The sequence below is a fragment of the Ovis canadensis genome, chromosome 21 (assembly GCF_042477335.2).
Source record: "Ovis canadensis isolate MfBH-ARS-UI-01 breed Bighorn chromosome 21, ARS-UI_OviCan_v2, whole genome shotgun sequence".
Taxonomy (NCBI): domain Eukaryota; kingdom Metazoa; phylum Chordata; class Mammalia; order Artiodactyla; family Bovidae; genus Ovis; species Ovis canadensis.
In genome coordinates, this window is record NC_091265.1 from 33612771 (window position 1) to 33640432 (window position 27662).

General features: G+C 41.3%; 1 protein-coding gene across 3 annotated transcripts in view; it reads right to left on the minus strand.

Moving 5' to 3' along the window:
- Nucleotides 1–27662, minus strand: part of USP35 (ubiquitin specific peptidase 35) — a 61665-nt gene that overhangs the window by 4634 nt on the left and 29369 nt on the right. For all 3 annotated transcript variants that reach the window (XM_069564911.1, XM_069564913.1, XM_069564912.1), the window contains exon 8: nucleotides 721–814. In XM_069564911.1, coding sequence (XP_069421012.1) covers nucleotides 721–814 — 94 coding nt within the window. The remainder of the gene's footprint in view (nucleotides 1–720; nucleotides 815–27662) is intronic.

A 27662-nucleotide genomic window follows, 5' to 3' on the forward strand; every position in this document is an offset into this window, starting at 1 on the left:
ATCCTACCAAGTCCATGCCGCCTAAGAGCACGGCATCCACATAGAGAAACAGTCCTCCAGGAGTCTGTTCTTCCCTTGTTTGTTGCCCTTCCCTCTGCCTGAAACACCCTTTCCCCTATCAGAAGCTTAGCTAAAAGTTCAAGTCCCAGATGCAGGGACCCTGTCCTGCATGTCCTCCAAGGGCTACCATCCCCCTCATGATCAACCTCTCCCTACCCTGTGTGGAAACCACACATGCCTCGTTCTCTGCTTAAGAACTACAGGTCCATCTTCCCCACCAGACTGCGCCCTGTGAAAGCATGACTGTGGCTGACGCACCTCCATGCCCCTGCCCCTGCAGAGGGCCTGGTGTGATGCCTGGTCAAGGCCCTTAGGTTCCATGAGGGCAGAAGCAGTGAATAAAACATACAGCCCTCAGGGTGCCTGGCAGTGTGAGTGCTCCAAAATGACAGCTGGCCAACAGAGCAACACCTCATACGGCGGACTGGACCACCGATGGGAGCGATGTGGGCAGCACTACACCGGGGGGCTCCGCCGGCAAGCCCTCTCCTGCCCAGTCAGGGCACTGAGCCAGCCCCATGGGTCTGCCCGTGAACCCACGCCTGCCTGGACTGGGGCCCAACAGCTTACAGCAAGCAGGCTCCAATGAAGGCGAGGCATCAGACCAGGCCTCCTCTCCAGCATCCCCCGCCTCCCACACCCTGCTCCCCCTGGACTCACCTGGCTGTGCTCCAGGAAGGCGAAGAGCCACTGCAGCTTCGTCATCAAGGGCTGCGAGTTGTGTTCGGTCAAACGGAGCACACAGTGTCTGAAACTTCAAAACAGAGCACCCAGAGTTAAGCCGGGGCACCCAAAGAGCCTCTAACTCACCCACACTGTGGCAACCCAAGACCTCCAGGCCACAGGCAGGACAGACACTTGGAGCTCAACTCTGGGCCAGAAGCCGGGCAGGGGGGCAGGTGAACAACTCCAGTTCTAACAGCCCCTGACTCCAAGATCTGAATGTCCTAAGGTTCTAATATTTGAACTCTCAGACACGCTCCAGAGTCCATGCCAATATCACCACCAGCCGCTCTCACCCTCCGCCCTGCATTCCTGGGTGATGGTGTTCAGACCATCCAGAGTAGCAGGCCCCCACTCCAACCAGAGTCCCTTCCCCTAGGACCACCCCCAAGTTGTTCCTCTTTCCTCGAATGAGCAAGGCAGGGGTCAATGTGAAGAATATGCTGGAAAAAAAGAGGGCGCTGTGGGAGTAGGCTGGGGCTCTTGACACATCTGATCCTATGGGAGACGAGAAGAAGCCCTTCCTGACAACCACATCTCCTGGAGCAAGCCAATTCCCAGGCCCCAGCTGAGTTTCTGTTCTCACAAAAAGCTCTGAGCATACAGGTCAGGCATCTCTCCAGCCTGCACCCACTGTACGGGGCAGTGTAATCAAAGTGTGGTCCACTTAGCAGGCTGTGACAAAGCAAGTTCAGAGAGAGCATTTAGAAACTTGTATATGTGAAGTCAAGTGGGCCTTAGGAATCATCACTACAAACAAAGCTAGTGGAAGTGATGTAATTCCAGCTGAGCTATTTCAAATCCTAAAAGATGATGCTGTGAAAATGCTGCACTCAATATGTCAGCAAATTTGGAAAACCAGCAGTGGCCCCAAGACTGGAAAAGGTCAGTTTTCATTCCAATATCAAAGAAAAGCAATGCCAAATATTGTTTAAACTACCATACAATTGCACTCACTTCACATGCTAGGAAGGTCATGCTCAGAATCCTCCAAGCTTAGCTTCAATATGTGAACCAAGAACTTCCAGATGTACAAGGTGGATTTAGAAAAGGCACAGGAACCATAGATCAAATTGCCAACATTCACTGGACTGTACAGAAAGCAAGGGAATTCCAGAAAAACATCTACCTCTGATTCATTGACTACAATAAAGCCTAGCCAATGAAGGCTTTGACTGTGTGGACCACAACAAACTGTGGAAAATTCTTAAAGAGATGGAAATAACAGACCACCTTACCTGCCTGAGAAACCTGTGTGCATGCTGGTCAAGAAGCAACTGTTAGAACTGGACACGGAACAATGGACTGGTTAAAAATTGGGAAAGAAGTACATCAAGGCTGTTTATTGTCACCCTGCTTATTTAACTTCTATTCAGAGTTACATCATGTGAAATGCTGGGCTGGATGAAGCTCAAGCTGGAATGAAGATTGCCAAGAAAAATATCCATAACCCCAGATATGCAGATGACACCATCCCTATGGCAGAAAGCAAAGAGTAACTAAAGAGCTTCTTGATGAAGGTGAAAGAAGAGAGTGAAAAAGCTGGCTTAAAACTCAGCATTCAAAAAAACCTTAAGATCATGGCATCCAGTCCCATTACTTCATGACAAATAGTTGGGGAAACAATGGAAACTCTGACAGACTTTATTTTCTTGGGGTCCAAAATCACCACAGACAGTGATTGCATCCTTGAAATTAAGAGACACTTGCTCCTTGGAAGAAAAGCTATGACAAACCTAGACCGCATATCAAAGAGCAGAGAAATTACTTCCCCAACAAAGGTCTATATAATCAAATTATGGTTTTCCACCCAGTCATGTACAGATGTGAGAGTTGGACCACCAAGAAGGCTCAGCACCAAAGAATTGATGCTTTCTAACTGTGGTGTTGGAGAACTCTTGAGGGTCCCTTGGACAGCATCAATCCTAAAGGAAAATCCTTTAGGAAATCAACCCTGAATATTCATTGGAAGGACTAATGCTGAAGCTCCAATATTTTGGCCACCTGATGCAAAGAGCTGACTCATTAGAAAAGATCCTGATGCTGGGAAAGACTGAAGGCAGGAGGAGAAGGGGACAACAGAGGATGAGATGATTCGATGGCATCACCGACTCAATGGACATGAATTTGAGGAAACTCCAGGAGATGGTGAAGGACAGGGCAAGCTGGTATGCTGCAGTAAATGGGGTCACAAAGAGTCAGACACGGCTGAGCCACTGAGCAACAATAACAACCTATTAGAAAGGCCAAAATCCATACACTATAGACACTATGTATAAAAAAGATAACTAATTAGATCCTATTGTATAGCTCAGGGAACTCTACTCAGTGCTCTGTGGTGACCTACATGAGAAGGAAATCCAAAAAAGAGGGGGTATATATATACATAGAGTTGATTCACTCTGCCGTACAGTAGGAACTAACACAACAGTAGCAAGCAACTATATTCCAGTAAGTACTAATTTTTTAAAAAAAAGAAAGGCCAAAATCCTGAACACTGACAACACCAAATGCTAGCAAGGACGGGAAACAACAGGAATTCTCATTTATTGCTGGTGGAAATGTAAAATAGTATAGCTACTTTGAAGAAAGTTTTCCAGTTTCTTACACAACCAGATACACTCTCACCATCCTATGCAGCAATCATACTCTTTGGTATCTACCCTAAGAAGGTGAAACCTTATGTCCACACAAAAACTTGCACAAGTATGTTGATGCAAGCTTCATTCATAACTGCCAACTGTGAAGCAACAAAATACCCTATATCCTTCAACAGGTTAATGGATAAATGGAACTGTGGTACATCCTGACACTGGACAGTTTCCAGTGCTAAAAAGAAATGAGCTCTCAAGCCATGAAAAGAAATGGAGGAACTTTAAATGCATATTCCTAAGTTAAAAAACTCCATCTGAAAAGACTACATACTATATGATTCCAAGTGTATGATTCTGAAAAAGGCAAAACTATGAAAACAGTAAGAAGGTTGCCAGGAGTTGGAAGGGGATGAACAGATAGAGCAGAGGATTTTTAAGGCAATGAAAATACACTAAATGAACCTCTGGGACAACACTAAACACACCAACATTTTCATTATAGGGTCCCAGAAGGGGGAGAGAGAAAAGGCCCGAGAAAATATTTTCAGAGATAATAGCTGAAAACTTCCCTAATATGGGAAAGGAAAAAGTCTCATACAGGATAAACCCAAGGAGGAACAGACTGAGACATATATTAATCAAACTGACAAAAGTTAAAGACAGAAAATATTAAAAACAACAAGGGGAAACCAACAAATAACATAAAATGGAATCCCTATAACTTTATCAGCTGATTTTCCAGCAGAAACTCTGCAGGCCAGAAGGGAGTGGTATGGTATAGTTAAAAGTAATAAAAGGGAGAAAACTGCAACCAAGAATACTCTACCCAGAAAGGCTCTCATTCAGATTTGACAGAGAAATCAAAAGTTTTATAGACAAGCAAAAACTAGGAGAATCTAGCACCACCAAACCAGCTTTACAACAAATGTTAAAGGAATTTCTCTAAGTAGAAAAGGCTACAACTAGAAATAAGAAAATTATGAATGGGACAGTTCACTGGTAAAGGCAAACATACAGAAAGGTAAGAAATCATCTACTCACAAATATGATATCATGACCAGCAAAAACGTTAAGAAGAGAAGAGCAGAAATGCAGCATATTGGAAATGCATGGGAAATTAACAGACTAGCAACTTAAAAAACAATCTTGTAGAGACTGTTATATCAAAACCTCATAGTAATGTAAGAATTGAATCGCCTTTCTATGTCCGACACAGAATACAGCATGCTTGGGGCTGGTGCCCGGTGATGACCCAGAGAGATGTTATGAGGAGGGAGGTGGGAGGGGGGTTCATGTTTGGGAATGCATGTACACCCGTGGTGGATTCATGTCAATGTATGGCAAAACCAATACAGTATTGTAAAGTAAAATAAAGTAAAAATAAAAATTTAAAAAAATAAAAAAATAATAGGAAAAAAACCCTCATAGTAACTGCAAACCAAGTCTACACTACATACACACATTAAAAAAAGAAAAAGGAATCCAAACTCTACACTAAAGATAGTCAACAAATCACAAGAGAAGAAAGCAAAGAAGATGGGAAGGGAAAAGACCTACAAAAATGAAGTTAAAACAACAAAATGGCGATAAGAACATTCATATTGATAATTACCTTAAATATAAATGGATTAAATGCTCCAGCCAAAAGACACAGACTGGCTGAATGGATACAAAATGAGTCCCATATATACCTTGTCTACAAGAAACTCACTTCAGATCTAGGGACACATGACTGAAAATGAGGAGATGGAAAAAGGCATTCCATGCAAATAAAAATCAAAAGAAAGCTGGAGTAGCTCATCAGACAAAATAGACTTCAAAATAAAGACTGTTATAAGAAACAAAGAAGGACACTGCATAATGATCAAAGGATCAATCCCAGATTCAACAATTGTAAATATGTGTGCCTAACATAGGAGTACCTCAATATATAAGGCAAATGCTAACAGCCATAAAAGGAGAAACCAACTGTAGTACAAGAATAGTAGGGGACTCTAACCCTCCCCACACACTTCCATCAAAGGGCAGATCATCCAAACAGAAAATTAAGAGAGAAATAATGGCCTTGCATGACATATTAGACAAAATGGACTTAATTGATATTCAGAGAGCATTCTATCCAAAAGCAAAATACAACTTCTTTTTTAAGTGCAGGTGGAACGTCTCCAGGGTTGACCACATGCTAGGCCACAAGGCAAGCCTTGGTAAATTTAAGAAAACTTGGAATCATATCAAGCATCTTTTCTGACAACAACACTACAGGATTAGAAGTACTGACCACAGGGAGAGATCAAGATGTTGGAGCAGTAGGACATGAAGCTCACCCTCTGCCACAAATACACCTATATGTGAAATCATTCTCACAGAATATCTACTGAACACTGACAGAAGGCCTCAGACTGGCTAAAAAGGCAAAAAAAAAAAAAAACAAAAACCCACAAACCTCCATGTAACTGGGTAGGGAAAAAAGCAAGCAAGCAAGACAGGAATTGGGATGAGATGTTTACCACTGAGTGGGAGCTATAAAGGAGGAAAGACTTCTGCAACCTGGGAAGCCTCCTCACTGGCAAGGAGACCAGCCAGGATGGAAGAGGAGCCTCGTGGCCTCACAGGAGAGCGCAGCGGGCTGTTCGTGGCAGCCGGGGCAGAGGAAGAACTGCACAGTCAGTACCACCAGGCACTCCTCAGCCCGACGTGCAAGTCCACTGGGGCTGGCAGGGGTGGGGTGCTAGAACTCAGGCTTCGGGTATCAGAAGCGGGGAGAGGACTGGGGCTGGAATCCAGTGTGACTACACCTGGCAGTGTATGACTACCAGTCTGTGGCAAGTAGATATAGGAAGGGGTTAACGTGCTTGAAAACCAGGGTAACCACAAAACATACAATAAATCACACACACACACACACAAAGAAGGGAACTATAATACAAAAGAAAATCATCAAACCACAACAGGAAAAAGAAAGGGACAAAGAAGAAATATAAATCAACAGGGAGACTTCCCTGGTGGTCCAGCGGCTGAGACTCCAGGCTCCCAGTGCAGAGGGCCAGGGCTCGATCCCCGATCAGGGAGCTAAATCACACAGCCACAGCTAACAGTTTACATGCCGCAACTATAAGATAGAGCCTGCTGCAACAAAGACCCAGCACAGCCAAGTAAATAAATGAACAGGAAAACAAGGTTTAAATGGCAATAATAATAATAATAATACAGATCTATAAATAATTATCTTGAATGTCAATGGACTAAATATACTCCAATCAAAAGACACAGAATGGAAGGCTGGATGAAAAGACAAGAGCCTTCAATATGCTGCCTATAAGTGACCCACTTTAGAGCAAAGGACACACAAAGATTGAAAGCGAGGTGATGGGAAAATATATTTCATGCAAATAGAAATGAAAAGAAAGCAGGGGTGTCAATACTGTCATCAGACAAAACAGACTTCAAAACAAAGATCATAAAACATTGTCTAACTGCGATTCATGGGGTCGCAAAGAGTCGGACACGACTGAGCGACTGAACTGAACGGAACTGAATACAAAACGTACCAGTGTTTCCTTAGGACAGACTCCCAAGGCCATAGAAACAAAAACAAAATCAAATGAGACCTAATCAAACTTAAAAGTTTTTGCACAGCAAAGGAAACAATAAACAAAATGAAAATAATAACCTACAAAATGGAAGAAAATATTTGCATACAATGTGACCAACAAGGGCTTAATATCCAAAATATATACAAATAGCTCATACAACTCAACAACAACCAAAAAAACAACCCAACAGAAAAACAGGCAGAAGACCAAAACAAACATTTCTCCAAAGTAGACAAACAGATGGCCAGTGGCATGGAAAAATGCTGTTAGGGAAATTAAATCAATAGTCTTGTTTAGGCTTCAGAGACAAAGCAGAGCAGGCCTCTGACCTAGCTTTTCACCTGCCTGGACATTGCCCTGACTTTGAGTGCCCTGACTGCCTGCTGTGAATGCAAGACTTGAGGCACCATAGATAAGACTGGAGACAAATTCTGAAATTGTTGAGCCCCTGGAGGGGTGCTGGTCAACCAAGCGCCAGGCTTAACAAGATTCCACGTTTTACAGGACAAAAAAAATAGCATTAACATGAAACCAGAGCTGCAATTTGCTCACATATTGATGGTATCAGTTTGCATCCAGGGATTAAAAGCAGGAACCCACAACTGCAATTTTTAAAGTCTCACCCATGGAGCAGATGCACTAGCTGGGACCTTTCCCCCCAAAACCTACCTATTTGGTGATGTATCCTCTGCTGTTTCCATTTCTCTTTTCTTTTAATGTTAGTATATTGAAACCAAGCTAAATAATTCCCTAATAAATATTTGTATTATTTACTTGTATATAAGGAGTGGCTTATTTTGTTAACAAATCCTTTGAACCTGAGAGGAAAGTGAAAACAAGACACTAGTTGGCGCGGAGTAGGATTTGTGAAACAAAATGCCTCTCTTCAAGAAGAAAGAGATTAAGGTTGATGAAGTTTTTATTCCCAGATGGCAAGATTCACCTTATTGCTCATTAGCTAATGAACGGTACATATTCACTGGATTACGTGAGAACTGGAATCTTAAAAAGTGGTCCAAACCCTTAGCAGTTACTGAATGTTTGCGGCTCGCACAGACTGAAAAAGGGTAAGAATGTGACACTCTGGGTGAGACGCTGGATCCTTTTCTCTGCCTACTGCAAGGTACATGAAGCTAACTTAAAATTGTCTAAGAAGTTACAACTGGGAAAGGAATTATGAGATTTGTGAGGGCAATTGCCCATGGTACAATGCGAAAATTATACTGGCATTAAAAAAAATTGGCATTAAATCTTCACATTTTAAGTAGGCTCTCCCTTGCACCTGCCCACAGCTCTAACAGTGTCCCCCACTGCCCTCTCTCCTTTCTTTTTCCAGTTGCAGACTTGTACCTCCCCAACTCCCTGCCTCCCTCTCCATCAGCTAATTCCCTTCTAACTTCCCCTATCAGGGAATGAGGAGCCTAGCTTCCCCCACTTTAGCAAGTTTCTTTCCCCCTGCAGATTCTTCTGCTCAAACAAAGACCCTACCGCCCCAGCGGAGCAATCCAAGATTTTTTATCAGCCCATCTGCCCTTGTTATCACAGTCAATTTTAGCACTATTTGGTCTATATTTCAGCTGTAAAACTGTGACTATAGAAAGATGACCTTTTTTTTTTTTTTTTTGACACAGGATGGCCACCATATTCTTTAGACTCTGGAGAAAAACTGGTTAAAATTTTTTTTCTCTTTGAAACTGCAAAACTGGTTCTTTTTGCATATGCAGTTAAAAAACAGCTAGCCTGTTAAAAAGCACTGCCTAGGGAATAGCTTGGTGGGTCAGACAGTAAAGAATCTGCCTGCCATTCAGGAGACCAGAGTTCGATCCCTGGGTCAGGAGATCCCCTGAAGAAAGGAATGGCAACCCACTCCAGTATTCTTGCCTGGAGAATCCCATGGACAGAGGAGCCTGGTGGGCTAAAGCCCATCACTCAGACACAACTGAGTGACTAAGCACTCACACAGGGAAAAGCTTGAAGTTAACCCTTGTATGTCTTTGAAATACACAGCCCACTTTGCCTGAGACCTCAGCCTTGGGTAAATTAGAACTTCAAGCCAAGAAAGAAAGGGTTGGGGGAGGGGTCAAAGAGACATTTTAAATCTCAAGTGGAAAACTATGAGAGCTCTGCCTGGATTTATGTATGTCTCAGTGTGTCTTTGTTTTGGATAATATTGCTGAAGTTAATCTGCATATGAACTCTAATTCAATTGACTTAAAGCAAAGTAAGTGTTTACAAATCAAACAGTTACAAGAGAAATCAACCTAAATGAATTTCAGGTTCCCATGAACTGGGAAATAGTAAATATTTCATGGCTTCCCAGGCGGCTCTAGTGATAAAGCCTGCCAATGCAGGAGACATAAGAAACATGGGTTTGATCCCTGGGTCAGGAAGATACCCTAGCGGAAGAAATGGAAATTCACTCTAGTATTCTTGCCTGAAGAATCCCATGAACTGAGGAACCTGGTGGGTTACAGTCCATGGGGTCGCAAAGAGTCAGACACAACTGAAGCGACTTGTCATTAATGTTTATTTGCTAATCTAATTAAGACATATCTTGAGTCATCAACACTGTGTAATACTTTTATTGTGCCTAGCTTTAATTTAAGCTAAATTTGTCCATAAGGAAAGTAACTCAAGTGAAGAAACTTTTAAACAAAGAAAAATGTAAATGAGACAAGAGCTTTTAGATAAATTCTATTAATTTATGAATGCTTTATTATGCTTTAGGAATGTCTGTCTAAAATAGTTTCTCCAGGTTGGAGTAACTTGAATTTCTAGAGTTGTGCTAAACTAAGTGATGAAAGTTTACTGAATAGCTAGGTCATTTCCAAATAAAATAAGATTTTAAAATATTAATCACACTAACTTCCTCTTACAGAGAAACTAAAGAGATTCTGGACTATTAATGTTTGGTGCCACTCTGAGATTTTCTCTATAAGAAAGCAAATGTTTTTAGAAATTAGCACTGGTATTTACATTCACCAATTTACAGTATTCTAATATAAAGGACAGTTCAGGGTTGCTTAAGGATAGTAGGATGTGTGTTTTTAGTTAAAAAGAAAAGTATGAAAAATGAAATTACATTTTATTAAATAAAAAGGTCTGACTTACAGATATCTGTTTCTAAATGAACAAAGTGATTTTTCTTTTTTTAAGCAGAGGTTTATGGAAGATGGATCCCAAGAAAAGAGTTTTGTGCATAGTACAAATTTTGAGACATCAAACTGCCTTTGATAATGGATTTTAAATTTCTTTACCTCTAAAGTGATCTACATTTACCTTCAAAATCTTTTGTTACTTTGGCCAAGTAAGTAACTGTTTCACAGTGACCTATATGATCCTATGTAACTGAGTGTTATAAACCCTTTCGTAGTTTTGGCAAAACTTCCTAAAATTCTCAGTTCAGTTCAGTGGCTCAGTCATGTCCGACTCTTTGCGACCCCATGGACTGCAGCACGCCAGGCCTCCCTGTCCATCACCAACTCCCAGAGTCTACCCAAACCCATGTCCATTGAGTCGGTGATGCCATCCAACCATCTTATCCTCTGTCATCCCCTTCTCTTCCTGCCCCTAATCCCTCCCAGCATCAGGGTTTTTTCAAATGAATCAGCTCTTTGCATCAGCTGGCCAAAGTATTGGAGTTTCAGCTTCAGCATCAGTCCTTCCAGTGAACATTCAGGACTGATTTCCTTTAGGATGGACTGGTTGGATCTCCCTGCAGTCCAAGGGACTCTCAAGAATCTTCTCCAACACCACAGTTCAAAAGCATCAATTCTTCGGTGCTCAGCTTTCTTTATGGTCCAACTCTCACATCCATACATGACTACTGGAAAAACCAGAGCCTTGACTAGACAGGCCTTTGTTGGCAAAGTAATGTCTCTGCTTTTTAATATGCTCTCTAGGTTGGTCATAACTTTTCTTCCAAGGAGTAAGCGTCTTTTTATTTCATGGCTGCAGTCACCATCTGCAGTGATTTTGGAGCCCCCCAAAATAAAGTCTGACACTGTTTCCATTGTTTCTCCATCTATTTGACATGAAATGATGGGACTGGATGCCATGATCTTAGTTTTCTGAATATTGAGCTTTAAGCCAACTTTTTCACTCTCCTCTTTCACTTTCATCAAGAGGCTTTTTAGCTCCTCCTCACTTTCTGCCATAAGGGTGGTGTCATCTGCATATCTGAGGTTACTGATATTTCTCTTGGCCATCTTGATTCCAACTTGTGCTTCATCCAGCCCAGTGTTTCTCATGATGTACTCTACATATAATGAAGTTCTTCTGATCTCTAGCTGACTTTGGGGTGCTTTAGAAGGCCCCTGAGACATCCCAAAGAGAGATATTAAACTACCTGGGTTCATTTGACATGTTAAATTACATGAGAAGTACTGTTGGAGGAGTGATAAATCTCAGGTTATACTGTATGGCTAATTTACTAATATAGATATCCTAAAATTATGTGGAATTCATAAAGATCTGATATGTTCTGATAAAATGCTGTCAATTAAAATCTACTTTTCATATAACAGTGTATGTGTCACAGCAATGACCAGGTTGCTTTGTCAACTGTAACATAATCAGATTTTATACATGCCTTCTATGGTTTCATTCTGATGCCTTTGCAAAAATACTGCTACTTCTTCAAGATTTATAGAAAAGACTTTCTAAAATAAACCAGATAAACACATTTTGTTATTAACAGTAACATGGTACCAGACTGAAATTTGTTAAGAAAACAAAGTTTTCTTAGAATGCAGCTTTGATAACAGATTGTGAATTCCTTTGCCTTTAGGTTATTTATATTTGTTTTTAAAATCTTATTTTTTTAAATATCTTATCCCTTTGGTAAAGTAAATAAGTATTATTTCATAGTGATCTCTGAAGATTATGGTACTCTGATAAAGCACTGAAGATAAAGCTCATTCTGCTTTGCTGTTGTTCAGTCGCTCAGTCATGTCCGACTCTTTGCCACCCCATGGACTGCAGCACACCAGGCTTCCCTGTCTTTCACTGTCTCCTGGAGTTTGCTCCTACTCATGTCCATTGAGTCACTGATGTCATCCAACCATCTCATCCTCTTTCATCCCCTTCTCCTCCTGCCTTCAAGCTTTCCCAGCACTCTCAGACTATTGCTATCCTCATGTCCTTAAAACACGGCAATAGTCTACTCCTAAATTCAGTTCAGTTCACTCACTCAGTCGTATCTGCCTCTTTGCGACCCATTGGACTACAGCACGCCAGACTTCCCTGTCGATCACCAACTCCCAGAGCTTCCTTAAACTCATGTCCATTGAGTCAGTGATGCTATCCAACTATCTCATCCAATGAGTCAGTTCTTCACATCAGGTGGCCACAAGTATTGGAGTTTCAGTCAACATCAGTCCTTCCAATGAATATTCAGGACTGATTTTCTTTAGGATGGACTGGTTGGATCTCCTTGTAGTCCAAGGGACTCTCAAGAGTCTTCTCCAGCACCACAGTTAAAAAGCATCAATTCTTCAGCGCTCAGCTTTCTTTATGGTCGAACTCTCACATCTATACATGACTACTGGAAAAACCACAGCCTTGACTAGACACACCTTTGTTGGCAAAGTAATGTCTCTGCTTTTTAATATGTTATCTAGGTTGGTCATAGCTTTTCTTCCAAGGAGCAAGCAGTAACCATCTGCAGTGATTTTGGAGCCCGCAAAAATAAAGTTTGTCACTGTTTCCATTATTTCCCCATGATGTTTCTCATGATGTACTCTGCATATGAGGTAAACAAGCAGGGTGACAATATACAGCCTTGACGTTTTCCTTTCCCAATCTGTAATCAGTCTGTTGTTCCATGTCCAGTTCTAACTGTTGCTTCTTGACCTGCATACAGATTTCTCAGGAAGCAGGTCAAGTGATCTGGTATTCCCATCACTTTAAGAATTTTCCACAGTTCGTTGTGACCCACATAGTGCTGCGGTTCACGGGGTCGCAAAGAGTTGGACACGATTGAGCGACTAAACTGAACTGAACACATTCAAAGGCTTTTGTGTAGTCAATAAAGCAGAAGTAAATGTTTTTCTGGAACTCTCTTGCTTTTTCAATGATTCAATGGATGTTGACAATTTGATCTCTGGTTCCTCTGCCTTTTCTAAATCCAGCTTGAACATCTGGAAGTTCACGGTTCATGTACTGTTGAAGCCTGGCTTGGAGAATTTTGAGCATTACTTTACTAGCTTGTAAGATGAGTGCAATTAAATTGGGGAGTTTAAAATGTGTAAGCAATAGCTGTAAATCAAACAGTCAGGGGCTATGGGAAGCCCAAAACATCTACTTAGCTATTCTCTATTCCCTGACAAACTTATTTTTATTTGATGGGATAAAGCCTTCCCTGCCTGCAGGGTTAATACCCTTAACAATGAAAAATGTTTATGTTTCAATGAACATTAAATTCCAGTTTTGTTATTCATTTCTGAGATATAGTTCCTTGTTGTTATATTGTTTAAAATTTAATTAAGTTGTTAAAAGGACACTTTAAGTTTGTTTCTTATATCAGTAGTCAATCTTTGGATAAAGATCAGATGCTCCATGATCTACAACCAGGAGATTAACACTACGCTGGACTGGAAGAAACACAAGCTGGAATCAAGATTGCCGGGAGAAATATCAATCACCTCAGATATGCAGATGACACCACTCTTATGGCAGAAAGTGAAGAGAAACTCAAAAGCCTCTTGATGAAAGTGAAAGAGGAGAGTGAAAAGTTGGCTTAAAGCTCAACATTCAGAAAACGAAGATCATGGCATCCGGTCCCATCACTTCATGGGAAATAGATGGGGAAACAGTGGAAACAGTGTCAGACTTTATTTTGTGGGGCTCCAAAATCACTGCAGATGGTGACTGCAGCCATGAAATTAAAAGACGCTTACTCCTTGGAAGGAAAGCTATCAACCTATATAGCATATTCAAAAGCAGAGACATTACTTTGCCAACTAAGGTCCATCTAGTCAAGGCTATGGTTTTTCCTGTGGTCGTGTATGGATGTGAGAGTTGGACTGTGAAGAAGGCTGAGCGCCGAAGAATTGATGCTTTTGCACTGTGCTGTTGGAGAAGACTCTTGAGAGTCCCTCGGACTGCAAGGAGATCCAACCAGTCCATTCTGAGGGAGATCAGCCCTGGGATTTCTTTGGAAGGACTGATGCTAAAAATGAAACTCGAGTACTTTGGCTACCTCATGCGAAGAGTTGACTCACTGGAAAAGACTTTGATGCTGGGAGGGATTGGGGGCTGGAGGAGAAGGGGACGACGGAGGATGAGATGGCTGGATGGCATCACTGACTCGATGGACGTGAATCTGAGTGAACTCCGGGAGATGGTGATGGACAGGGAGGTCTGGTGTGCTGCGATTCATGGGGTCGCAGAGTCAGACACGACTGAGCGACTGAAATGAACTGAACTGAACTGATATTATGTCCTATGTCACTTGTTCCAGAAAACTGTTGTCTCTCATATTACCAAGTATATGACTGAGCTACTGATAAAAGGATAGATTTAGTTCCCTATGAAATCAATGGTTTTAATAATGTAACTTCAGAAATGGGAAGAAGCAACAAGAGAGAATATTTTCCTGGTTCGAGAGGCTAATAAGATAGGTATGGCCTGGAGACTTTTTGGTATTCATGGGGCCTAGTCCAGTGACAGCACACCGAGTGGCCCATCAATGAAATCCTCTCCAGACCTGGGAACCAGCCTTTCTAGCACCACAGGACACAATGGCCATGAAATGCCCCCAAAGCATAGTCGTTTCTGTGGCTATGAAGGGGCCCTGCTGACTGGAAACTGGCACTAGCAGACTGCCTCTGCGAAGATTAAATCAGGGCCACTACACTGCTGACCTTCAACATTCCCTGAAAGGAATTCAGGGTGGATATCAGAAAGCAGGCGCTCACTCTGTGCTCCGGGAAAAAGGGACAAAACAGGCCTTCAGATAGTCAGATGTTTTCAGGTAATGTTACTTATCTTTTATGAGCCCAAATTCTTCATAGAAACACTAACACCATGGTCCAATGTCTGGTCCTGTTTCTCCTGGCTGGCCTTTCTTCTAGTCACCTTGACAGCTCTTCTACTTTTATGCAGATTGACGATGACATCAGTTTGCATCCAAGGATTTCAAGCGTGAACCACAAACTGCAATTTTTTAAGCCTCACCCATGGAGGGGACACACTACTTGGGACATTTCCCCAATCGGGACTCCATACGTGCTGTGACACAGGACTTCCCAGCACTGTTTGAGTCTGGATGTTGGTCAAAATCCAATTTGGTAATGTATCCTCTGCTGTTTCTATTTCTCTTTTCTTTTAATGTTAGTATATTGAAAGTAAGCTAGATAATTCTCTAATAAATATTTGTATTATTTGTATAAAACAAATAGCTTATTTTGTTAACAAATTCTTTGAATCTGAGATGAAAGTGAAAACTGTCAGTAAAACAGGTGCTCAGTATCACTAATTCTTCAGTTCAGTTCAGTCGCTCAGTTGTGTCTGTCTCTTTGCGACCCCATGATTAGAAAAACACAAATCAAATGAGGTACCACCACATGCCAGTCCGAATGGCCAACATTAACAAAATCTACAGGGATTTCCGTGATGGTCTAGCGGTTAAGAATTTGCCTGCTGATGCAAAAGACATGGGTTCAAATCCTGCTCCAGGAACATTCCACATACCACAGAGCAACTAAGCCCATGGGCCGCAACTACTGAAGCCCACACATGCTAGAGGCCACATGCCACAACCACAGCCGGACCCCAAGTGCTGAAACTGCTGAAACCTAGCACCCCAGAGCCAGTGCTGTGCCACTAAAGAAGACACCGCAGCGGAAAGCTCCCACTTGATGTAACTGGAGAAAGCCCATGCATAGCAATGAATACCTAGCACAGTCAAAAATAAATAAATAATCAATTTTCTTTTAAAAGCCTTCATATAACAAACGCCAGCGAGTGTGGAGAAAAGGGAATCCTCCTACCCTGTTGGTGGGAATGTAGGTTGCTGCAGCCACCATGGAAAACAGTATTGAGGTTCCTCAGAAAAGTTAAAATAGAATTACTATATGTGATTGGCTCAGAGGTTAAAGCGTCTGCCTGCAATGTGGGAGACCTGGGTTCGATCCCTGGGTCGGGAAGATCCCCTGGAGAAGGAAACGGCAACCCACTCCAGTATTCTTGCCTGGAGAATCCCATGGACGGAGGAGCCTGGTGGGCTACAGTCCACAGAGTTGCAAAGAGTCAGACACAACTGAGCAACTTCACTCACTCACTCACTCATATGATCCAGCAATTGTAATCCTGGGCAACTATACAGACAAAACTATAATTCAAAAAGATATACGTACTCCTAAGTGGATAGCAACACCATTCACAATAGCCAGGACATGGAAATAACATATATGTCCATCAACAAATGAATGGAATAAGAAAATGTGATACATATATACAATGAAATACGCTAATCAGCCATAAAAAGAACGAAATGATGCCATCTGCAGCAACAGGGATGCAACTAGAGATGATCATGCTAAGTGAAATAAGTCAGAAAGATAAAAACAAGTATCATAAGATTCCACTTTTAAGTGGAATCTAAAATATAATACAAATGAACTTATATATGAAACAGAAGGAATCACAGACATAGAGAATAGACTGGTGACTGCCAAGCAGGACAGTGGTGGAAGAGGAGTGGATTGAGAGTTTGAGTTCAGCAGGTGGAAACTGTCACATATGTAATGGATAAATAAGGTCCTACTGTATAGCACAGGGAACTATTCAATATCCTATGATAATGGAAAAGAATATAAAAAAGAATGTATAAACAAATGGTACCTACTTAAACTAAAAGGGTTTTGCACAGCAAAAGAAACTATAAATAAAGTGAAAAGACAAACCACAGACTGGGAGAAAATATTTGCAAATGATGTGACTGACAAGGGATTGTTCTACAAAATTTACAAAGAGCTCATAAGGCTTAATATCATCAAAGCAAACCACCCAATCAAAAAATGGGCAGAAGGCCCAGACAGACATTTCTCCAAAAAAGACATACAGGTGGCCAAGAGGCACATGAAAAGATGTTCAACATCGCTAATTATTAGAGAAATGCAAATCCAAACTACAATGAAAGGACTGGTACAAGATGGCAGAGTACAAGGATGTGTGCTCATCTTCTCCTACCAGAGCACAAAACTGCAACTACCTTTTAAACCACCATTGAGAGGAAGACACCGGAACCCACTAAAAAAAGATACCCTACACCCAAGAACCAAGGAGAAGCCACGACAAGACAGTCAGAGGGGCACAATTACAATAAAATCAAACTCTATACCTGCCAGCAACTCACAAACCGGAGAACAATAATACCAAAGAAGTTCTCGCACTATTGTGAAGGTTCTAGGCCTCAAATTAGGTTTCCAAGCCTGAAGATCCAGCCAAGGGACTGGGAATCCACAGGGAATCTGACCTGGAAGGCCAGCAGGATTTGATTACAGAGCTTCCATAGGACTGGGGAAAACAGAGAGTCATGGAGGGCACAAAAAACAATCTTGTGCTCCACAGGACCCAGGGGAAGGAGCAGTGACCCCACAGGAGACTGAGCCTGCCTGTGAGTATTTGAGGGTCTCCTGTAGAGGTGTGGGTCAATGGTGGTCTGTCATGGGGATGGGGGCACCGGCAGCAGCAGTCCTAGGAGACGTATCTCCACATAAGTCCTCTTGGAGGTCATCAATAGCCCTACTTTTGTTGTTGTTGTTCAGTCACTCAGTCGTGTTCAACTCTTTGTGACTCCAAGGACTGCAGGAAGCCAGGCTTCCATGTCCTTCACCATCTCCCAGAGCTGTCACCTGCTTATTTAACTTCTATGCAGAGTACCTCATGTAAAATGCCAGGCTGGATGAAGCACAAGCTGAAATCAAGACTGCCAGGAGAAACATCAATAACCTCAGATACGCAGATGACACTGTCCTTATGGCAGAAAGTGAAGAGGAACTAAAGAGCCTCTTGATGAAGGTAAAAGAGGAGAGTGAAAAAGTTGGCTTAAAACTCAACATTCAGAAAACTAAGATCATGGCATTCAGTTCCATCACTTCATGGCAAACAAGTAAGGAAACAATGGAAACAGTGACAGACCTTATTTTCCTGAGCCCTACTATAGAAGTATATAGACTTCAGGACTGGGTCGCCTCAGGCCAAAGAACTAATAGGAAGGGAGCACATCAGCAGACAATTGGATTCAAGTTTTGCTGAGCACTGCCTTGCCCACCAGAGCAAATCCCAGTTTTCTTCACAGCCAGTCCATCCTATCAGGAAGCTTGCACAAGCCTCTTATCCTCATCCACCAGAGGGCAGACAGAAGAAATAAGAACTGCAATCCCATCAGCCTCCAGACCTAAAACCACAATCACAGAAAGCTACCTCAAATGAAAAGAAATAGGATTATTTCTCAGATGAAGAAACAAGATAAATCCCTAGGAAAACAACTAAATGAAGTAGAGATAGGCAACCTCCCAGAAAAAGAATTCAGAATAATGATAGTGAAGATGATTCAGAATCTTAGGGAAAGAATGAAGGCAAAGATTGAGAAAATGTAAGAAATGTTTACAAAGGACCTAGAAAAAGTAAAGAACAAACAGAGATAAGCAATACACTGGAAGGAGTCAATAGCAGAATACCTAAAGCAGAAGAATGGATGAGTGACCTGGGAGAAGAGTGGAAATCAATGCTGCAAAGCAGAATACAGAAAAAAGAGTGAAAAGAAATGAAGACAGCTGAACAGACCTTTAACATCACCTGAAGAAAGCTGAGCACCAAAGAACTGATGCTTTTGAACTGTGGTGTCGGAGAAGACTCTTGAGAGTCCGCTGGACTGCAAGGAGATCCAACCAGTCCATTCCGAAGGAGACCAGCCCTGGGTGTTCTTTAGAAGGAATGATGTTAAAGCTGAAACTCCAGTACTTTGGCCACCTCATGAGAAGAGCTGACTCATTGGAAAACACTCTGATGCTGGGAGGGATTGGGGGCAGGAGGAGAAGGGGACGACAGAGGATGAGATGGCTGGATGGCATCACCGACTCGATGGACGTGAGTTTGAGTGAACTCTGCGAGATGGTGATGGACAGGGAGGCCTGGCATGCTGCTATTCATGGGGTCACAAAGAGTTGGACCCAACTGAGTTACTGAACTGAACTAAAAGACCTCTGGGACAACATTAAATGCACCAATATTCACATTGTAGGGGGTCACAGAAGAAGAGGGAGACAAAGGAACCAAGAAAATATTTGAAGAGATAATAGCTGAAAACTTCCCAAACGTGGAAAAGGAAATAGTCAACCATGTCCAGGAAGAACAGAGATTTCCAGGCAGGATAAACCCCGTGAGGAACACACCAAGATACGTAATCAAACTGACAAAAATTAAAGACAAAGATAAACTATTAAAAACAACAAAGGAAAAAAGACAAATAACACATAAGGGAAAACTCATAAGGTTATCAGCTGATTTCTCAACGGAAATTCTGCAAGCCAGAAGGGAATGGCACAAAACATTCAAAATGATGAAAGGGAAGAACCTAAAACCAAAAATACCCAGCAAGACTCTCATTCAGATTTGAAGGAGAAACCAAAAGCTTTCCAGACAAGCAAAAATTAAGAGAAGTCAGCACCACTAAACCAGTTTTGCAAAAATGGTAAAGGAACTTCTCTAGACAAGAAACACAACAGAAGGTAAAGATCTATAAAAAATAAACCTAAAACAATGAACAAAATGGTAATAGGATCATATATACCAGTAATTACCTTAAAGGTAAATGGATTAAATGTACCAACCAAAAGACATAGACTGGCTGGGTGGATACAAAAACAAGACCAATATATGCTTTCTACACAAGAAACTATCCCCAAGAAAAAGAAAGGCAAAATGGTTGTCTGAGGAGGCCTTACAAATAGCTGAGAAAAGAAGCGAAGCTAAAGGAAATGAGAAAAGGAAAGATATACCCATCTGAATGCAGAGTTCTAGAGAATAGTAAGGAGAGATAAGAAAGCCCTTTTAGAGAACAATGCAAAGAAATAGAGGAAAGCAATGGAACAGGAAAGACTAGAGATCTCTTCAAGAAAGTTAGAGATATCAAGGCAACATCTCATGCAAAGATGGGCACAGTAAAGGACAGAAACGGTATGGACCTAACAGAAGCAGAAGAGATTAAGAAGAGGTGGTAAAAATACACAGAACTGTACAAAAAAGATTATGATGACCTGGATAACTACAATGATGTGATCACTCACCTAGAGCCAGACATCCTGGAATGTGAAGTCAAGTGGACCTTAGGAAGCATCACTATGAACAAAGCTAGTGGAGGTGATGGAATTCTAGTTGAGCTATTTCAAATCCTAAAAGATGATGCTTTGAAAATGATGCTGTGAAAATGCTGCACTCGGTATACCAGCAAATTTGGTTGGGCTTCCCTCATAGCTCAGTTGGTAAAGACTCTGCCTGCAGTGCAGGAGACCCAGGTTTGATGCCTGGGTCAGGAAGATCCCCTGGAGAAGGAAATGGCAACCCACTCCAGTATTCTTGCTTGGAGAATCCCATGGACAGAGGAGCCTGGCAGGCTACAGTCCATGGGGTTGCAAGAGTTGGACACAACTTATCGACTAAACTGCCCCCAGGAGCAGCCACATGACTGGAAAAGGTCAGTTTTCATTCCAATCTCAAAAAAGTGCAATGCCAAAGAATGTTCAAACTACTTCACGTTTGCACTAATTTCACATGCTAGCAAAGTAATACTCACAATCCTTCAAGCTAAGCTTCAACAGTATGTGAACGGAGAACTTCTAGATGTACAAGCTGGATTTTAAAAAGGCACAGGAACCAGAGATCAAACTGCCAACATCAACCTCTGCTGGATCACAGAAAAAGCAAGAGAATTCCAAAAAACATCTACTTCTGCTTCACTGACTATGCTAAAGCCTTTGACTGTGAACATCACAACAAACTGTGTAAAATTCTTAGAGAGATGGTAATACCAGACCACCTTACCTGCCTCATGCAAAACCTGTATGCAGGTCAAGAAGCAACAGTTAGAACTGGACACGGAACAAAGGACTAGTTCAAAATGGGGAAAGGAGTATGTCAAGGCCATATATTGTCACCCTGTTTATTTAACTTATATGCAGAGTACATCATCCAAATGCCGGGCTGAATGAAGCACAAGCTGGAATCAATTTTACAGGAAGTAATATCAATAAATAACCTCAGATATGTAGACGACACCACCCTTATGGCAGAAAGCGAAGAGAAACTAAAGAACCTCTTGATGAAGGTGAAAAAGTTGGCTTAAAACTCAACATTCAAAAAATGATGGTCATGGCATCCGGTCCCATCACTTCATGGTAAATAGATGGAGAAACAATAGAAACAGTGTCAGACTTTATTTTTGTGGGCTCCAAAATCACTGCAGATGGCGACTGCTGCCATGAAATTAAAAGACACTTGCTCCTTGAAACAAAAGCTATGACAAACCTAGACAGCATATTAAAAAGCAGAGACATTACTTTGCCAACAAAAGTCCGTCTAGTCAAAGCTATAGTTTTTCCAGTAGTCCCATATGGATGTGAGAGCTGGACAATAAAAAAGGCTGAGCACTGAAGAATTGATGCCTTCGAACTGTGGTGTTGGAGAGTCCCTTGGATAGCAAGGAGATCAAACCAGTCAATCCTAAAAGAAATCAAACCTGAATATTCACTGGAAGGACTGATGCTGAAGCTGAAGCTCCAATACTTTGGCCATCTGATGCCAAAAGCCAACTCACTGGAAAAGACGCTGATGCTGGAAAAGATTGAGGGCAAGAGGAGAAGGGGGCGACAGAAAATGAGATGGTTGGATGGCATCACTGAGTCAATGGACATGAGGTTGAGAGGACTCCAGGAAATGGTTAAGAACAGGGAAACCTGGCATGCTATAGTCCATGCGGTAGCAAAGAGTTGGACATGACTGAGTGATTGAACAACAACAAGAGACCCACTTCATACCTACCATCACTTATACCCTGAAAGTAAGGGGATGGGAAAAGGTATTTCATGCAAATGGAAATCATAAGAAAGCTGGAGTAGCAATATTCGTATCAGACAAAATAGATTTTAAATGAAAGAGTGTTATAAGAGACAGAGACACTACATAATGATCAAGGGTTCAATCCAAAAAGAAGATTTAACAATTTTAAATATATATGCACCCAACATGGAAGCGCCTCAACATGTAAAGCAAATACTAACAAACATAAAGGGAGAGATTGACAGTAACCCAATAATCATGGCAGACTTTAATACCCCACTTTCATCAAAGCACAGATCGTCCACACAAAAAATCAATAAGGAAATGCAGGCCTTCAATGACACTTTAGACGAGTTGGACTTAATATTTTTAGAGCATTCCATGCAAAAGCAGCAGAGCACACATTTTTCTCAAGTGCACGCAGAACATTCTCCAGGATTGACTACATACCGGGCCGTAAGACTAGCCATGGTAAATTTAAGAAAATCAAAATCATATAAAGGGTATTTTCTGATTACAATGCTATGAGATTAGAAATAAACTACAGGGTAAAAAACTCTAAGAAACACAAACATGTGGTGATTAAACAACATGCTACTAAACAACCATTGGATCACTGAAGAAATCAAGGGAGAAATTTAAAATACACCTAGAGATAAATGAAAATGAAAGTACAATGGTCCAAACCTTATAGGACGCAGCAAAAGCAGTTCTAAGATGGAGGTGGATAACAATACAATCTTACCTAAAGAATCAAGAAAAGTCTCAGATGAACAACCTAACCTCACAACTAAAACAACCAGAGAAAGAACAAACAAAACCTAAAGTTGGTAGAAGGAAAGATATCATAAAGATCAAAGCAGAAATAAATAAAACAGACACAAAGAAAACAATTGCAAAGATCAATGAAACTAAAAGCTGGTTCTTTGAAAACATAAACGAAATTGATAAACCTTTAGCCAGACTCATCAAGAAAAAAAGGGAGAGGACTCCAACCAGTCAAATTAGAAACAAAAAAAGAAAAGTTATAACTGACTCCACAGAAATATCAAGAAACATAAGAGACTACTATGAGTAATTGTATACCCATAAAATGGACAAGCTGGAAGAAATAGACAAATTCTCAGAAAGGTACAGTCTCCCTAGACTGAACCATGGACAAATAGAAAATACAAACAGACCGATCACAAGCACTGAAATTGAAACCATGATTAAAAACCTCCCAACAAAGAAAAATCTAGGACCTGATGGCTTCACAGGCGAATTTTATCAAACATTTAGAGAAGAGTTCACACCTATCCTTCTGAAACTGTTCCAAAAAGTTGCAGAGGAAGGAAAACTTTGCAACTCATTTTACAAGGCCACCATCACCCTGATAACAAAACCAGAAAAAGATATCGCAAAAAAAGAAAATTACAAGCCAAGATCACTGAGGAATATAGATGCAAAAATTCTTAGCAATATACTAGCAATCCATATCCAACAATATGTTAAAAAGATCATACACCTTAATCAACTGGGATTCATCCCAGGGATGCAAGGATTTTTTTTTTTAACATCCACAAACCTATCAATGTGATACATGATATCAATAAACTGAAGAATAAAAACCATATCATCTTCTCAATAGATGAAGAAACGGCTTTTGCCAAAATTCAGCACCAATTTATGATTTAAAAAAACTCTCCAGAAAGTGAGCATTGAGGGTACATACTCCAACATAATAAAGTCAATATATGACAAACTCACAGCTAGCATCATACTCCATGGTAAAAAGCTGAATCCAATTGCAAAAGACATTAAACACCATACATCAGTTCAGTTCAGTCGCTCAGTCGTGTCCAACTCTGCGACCCTGTGAATCGCAGCACGCCAGGCCTCCCTGTCCATCACCAACTCCCAGAGTTCACTCAAACTCATGTCCATCGAGTCGGTGATGCCGTCCAGCCATCTCATCCTCTGTTGTCCCCTTCTGCACCTGCCCCCAATCCCTCCTAGCATCAGGGTCTTTTCCAACGAGTCAACTCTTCGCATGAGGTGGCCAAAGTACTGGAGTTTCAGCTTCAGCATCAGTCCTTCCAATGAACACCGAGGACTGATCTCCTTTAGGATGGACTGGTTGCATCTCCTTGCAGTCCAAGGGACTCTCAAGAGTCTTCTCCAACAGCACAGTGCAAAAGCATCAATTCTTCGGCGCTCAGCCTTCTTCACAGTCCAACTCTCACATCCATACATGACCGCTGGAAAAACCATAGCCCTTGACTAGACACACCTTTGTTGGCAAAGTAATATCTCTGCTTTTCAATATGTTATCTAGATTGATCATAACTTTCCTTCCAAGGAGTAAGCGTCTTTTAATTTCATGGCTGCAGTCACCATCTGCAGTGATTTTGGAGCCCAAAAAAATAAAGTCTGATACTGTTTCCACTGTTTCCCCATCTATTTCCCATGAAGTGATGGGACCAGATGCCATGATCTTCATTTGCTGAATGTTGAGCTTTAAGCCAACTTTTTCACACTCCTCTTTCACTTTCATCAAGAGGCTTTTTAGTTCCTCTTCACTTTCTGCCATAAGGGTGGTGTCATCTGCATATCTGAGGTTATTGATGTTTCTCCTGGCAATCTTGATTCCAGCTTGTGCTTCTTCCAGCCAGTGTTTCTCATGATGTACTCTGCATAGAAGTTAAATAAGCAGGGTGACAATATACAGCCTTGACGTACTCCTTTTCCTATTTGGAACCAGTCTGTTGTTCCATGTTCACTTCTAACTGTTGCTTCCTGACCTACATACAGGTTTCTCAAGAGGCAGGTCAGGTGGTCTGGTAGTCCCATCTCTTTCAGAATTTTCCACAGTTTATTGTGATCCACAGAGTCAAAGGCTTTGGCATAGTCAATAAAGCAGAAATAGATGTTTTTCTGGAACTCTCTTCCTTTTTCGATGATCCAGCGGATGTTGGCAATTTGATCTCTGGTTCCTGTGCCTGTTCTAAAACCAGCTTGAACATCTGGAAGTCCACAGTTCACGTATTGCTGAAGCCTGGCTTGGAGAATTTTGAGCATTACTTTACTAGCGTGTGAGATGAGTGCAATTGTGTGGTAGTTTGAACATTCTTTGGCATTGCTTTCTTGGGGACTGGAATGAAAACTGACCTTTTCCAGTCCTGTGGCCACTGCTGAGTTTTCCAAATTTGCTGGCATATTGAGTGCAGCACTTTCACAGGATCATCTTTCAGGATCTGAAACAGCTCAACTGGAATTCCATCACCTCCACTAGCTTTGTTCCTAGTGATGCTTTCTTAGGCCCACTTGACTTCACATTTCAGGATGTCTGGCTCTAGGTGAGTGATAACACCATCATGATTATCTGAGTCGTGAAGCTCTTTTTTGTACAGTTCTTCTGTGTATTCTTGCCACCTCTTAATATCTACTACTAGAAACTCAAAACTACTAGAACTCTAGAAAACTACTAGAACTCAACAAGGAACTTGGTAAAGTTTCAGGTTACAAAATTAATGCACAGAAATTGGTTGCATTTCTACACATTAACAATGAAAGATCAGAAAGAGAAATCAAGAAGCAAATCCATTTATCATTGCATCAAAAACAATAAAATACCTAGGAATAAGCAGTCACCACACAGGAGGAGTGGTCCATCTAGTCAAAGCTATGGTTTTTCCAGTAGTGATGTATGGATGAGAGAGTTGGACTATAAACAAAGCTGAGTGTAGAAGAATTGATGTTTTTGAACTGTGGTGTTGGAGAAGACTCCTGAGAGTCCCTTGGACTGTAAGAAGATGCAACCAGTCCATCCTAAGGGAAATCAGTCTTGAATATTCATTGGCAGGACTGATGCTGAAGCTGAAATGCCAATACTTTGGCCACCTGATGCGAAGAACCAACTCATTGGAAAAGACCCTGATGCTGGCAAAGATTGAAGGCAGGAGGAAAAGGGGACGACAGAGGATGAGATGGTTGGATGGCATCACTGACTCAATGGACATGAGTTTGAGTAAACTCCAGGAGTTGGTGATGGACAGGGAAGCTTGGCATGCTGCAGCCCATGGGGTCACAAAGAGTTGGACACAACTGAGCAACTGAACTGAACTGAGATTAAAAAGAACGCATTTGAGTGAAGGTGATGAAACTGAAACGTAATATAATCCACCTTAACCCTAATTTTTTAGGTGGATGAAACTGGAGCCTACTATACAGAATGAAGTAAGTCAGAAATAAAAACACCAAGACAGTATATTAACGCATACATATGGAATTTAGAAAGATAGTAACAATGACCCTCTATGTGAGACAGCAAAAGAGACACAGATATAAAGAACAGACTTTTGGACTCTGTGGGAGAGGCAAGGGTGGGATGATCTGAGATAATAGCACTGAAACATGTATATTAGCATATGTGAAATAGATGACCAGTCCACGTTCAATGCATGAATCAGGGCACTGAAAGCTGGTGCACTGGGGTAACCCTGAGGGATGGGGTGGGGAGGGATGTGGGAGGGGGGTTCAGGATGGGGGACACATGTACACCCATGGCTGATTCATGTGAATGGATGGCAAAAACCACTATAATACTATAATTACCCTCCGATTAAAATAAATTAATTTTTTTAAAAAACCAAGCCATGGAAGCAATCTAAACGTCCATAAACAGATGAATGGATAAAGAATGGTAAATATACACAATGGAATATTATTCAGCCATAAAAAATGATGGACTAATGCCATTTTCAGCAATATGGATGGACCTGGAAGTTATCATACTTAGTAAAGTACATCAGATAGAGACATTTGACAGCACTTCTATGTCAAATCTAAAAAAAGATGACATGAACGAATTTATTTACACAACAGAAACAGACTCACAGACATAAAAAACAAATTTATGTTTACCAAAGGGGAAAGGTGGGGGGATAAATTAGGAGTTGGAGACTAGTATATACTCCCACTATACATAAAACAGATAACCACCAAGGTCCTCTTGTATAGCACAAGGAACTCAGCAATATTCTATAATAACCTATATGAAAAACAATCTTAACAAGAATGGATATATGTATATTTGTAACTAAATCACTTTGATGTACCCCTGAAACTAACACAACACTGTAAATCAACTCTACTCCAATATAAATTTTAAAACACGCTATATGATACCATAATGATAGATGTCACCATACACTTTCCCAAACCTACTGAATGTACACTACAAAGTGAACATAATGTTAATTATGGACTCTGGGTGATTATAATTTGTCTTTGTGTAGGTTTCTCCTCAGCAGGAAAAGAAAAAGTACCACTCCGGTTAGTGATGTTAATAACAGGAAGCAATGCAACTGTGAGAACAGAGGGCATGGAAAATCAATCTTCCTCTCAATTTTCTGTAAACCTAAGTGAAGAGTTAGCTACTAAGTCATGTCCGACTCTTTGCAACCCCATGGACTGTAGCCTGCCAGGCTCCTCTGTCCACAGAATTCTCCAGGCAAGAATACTGGAGTGGGTAGCCATACCATTTTCCAGGGCATCTTCCTGATCCAGGGATCACACCTGGGTCTCCTGCATTGCGTGCAGATTCTTTACCATCTGAGGCACTACTCTAAAGAAAAAAGAGGATTCT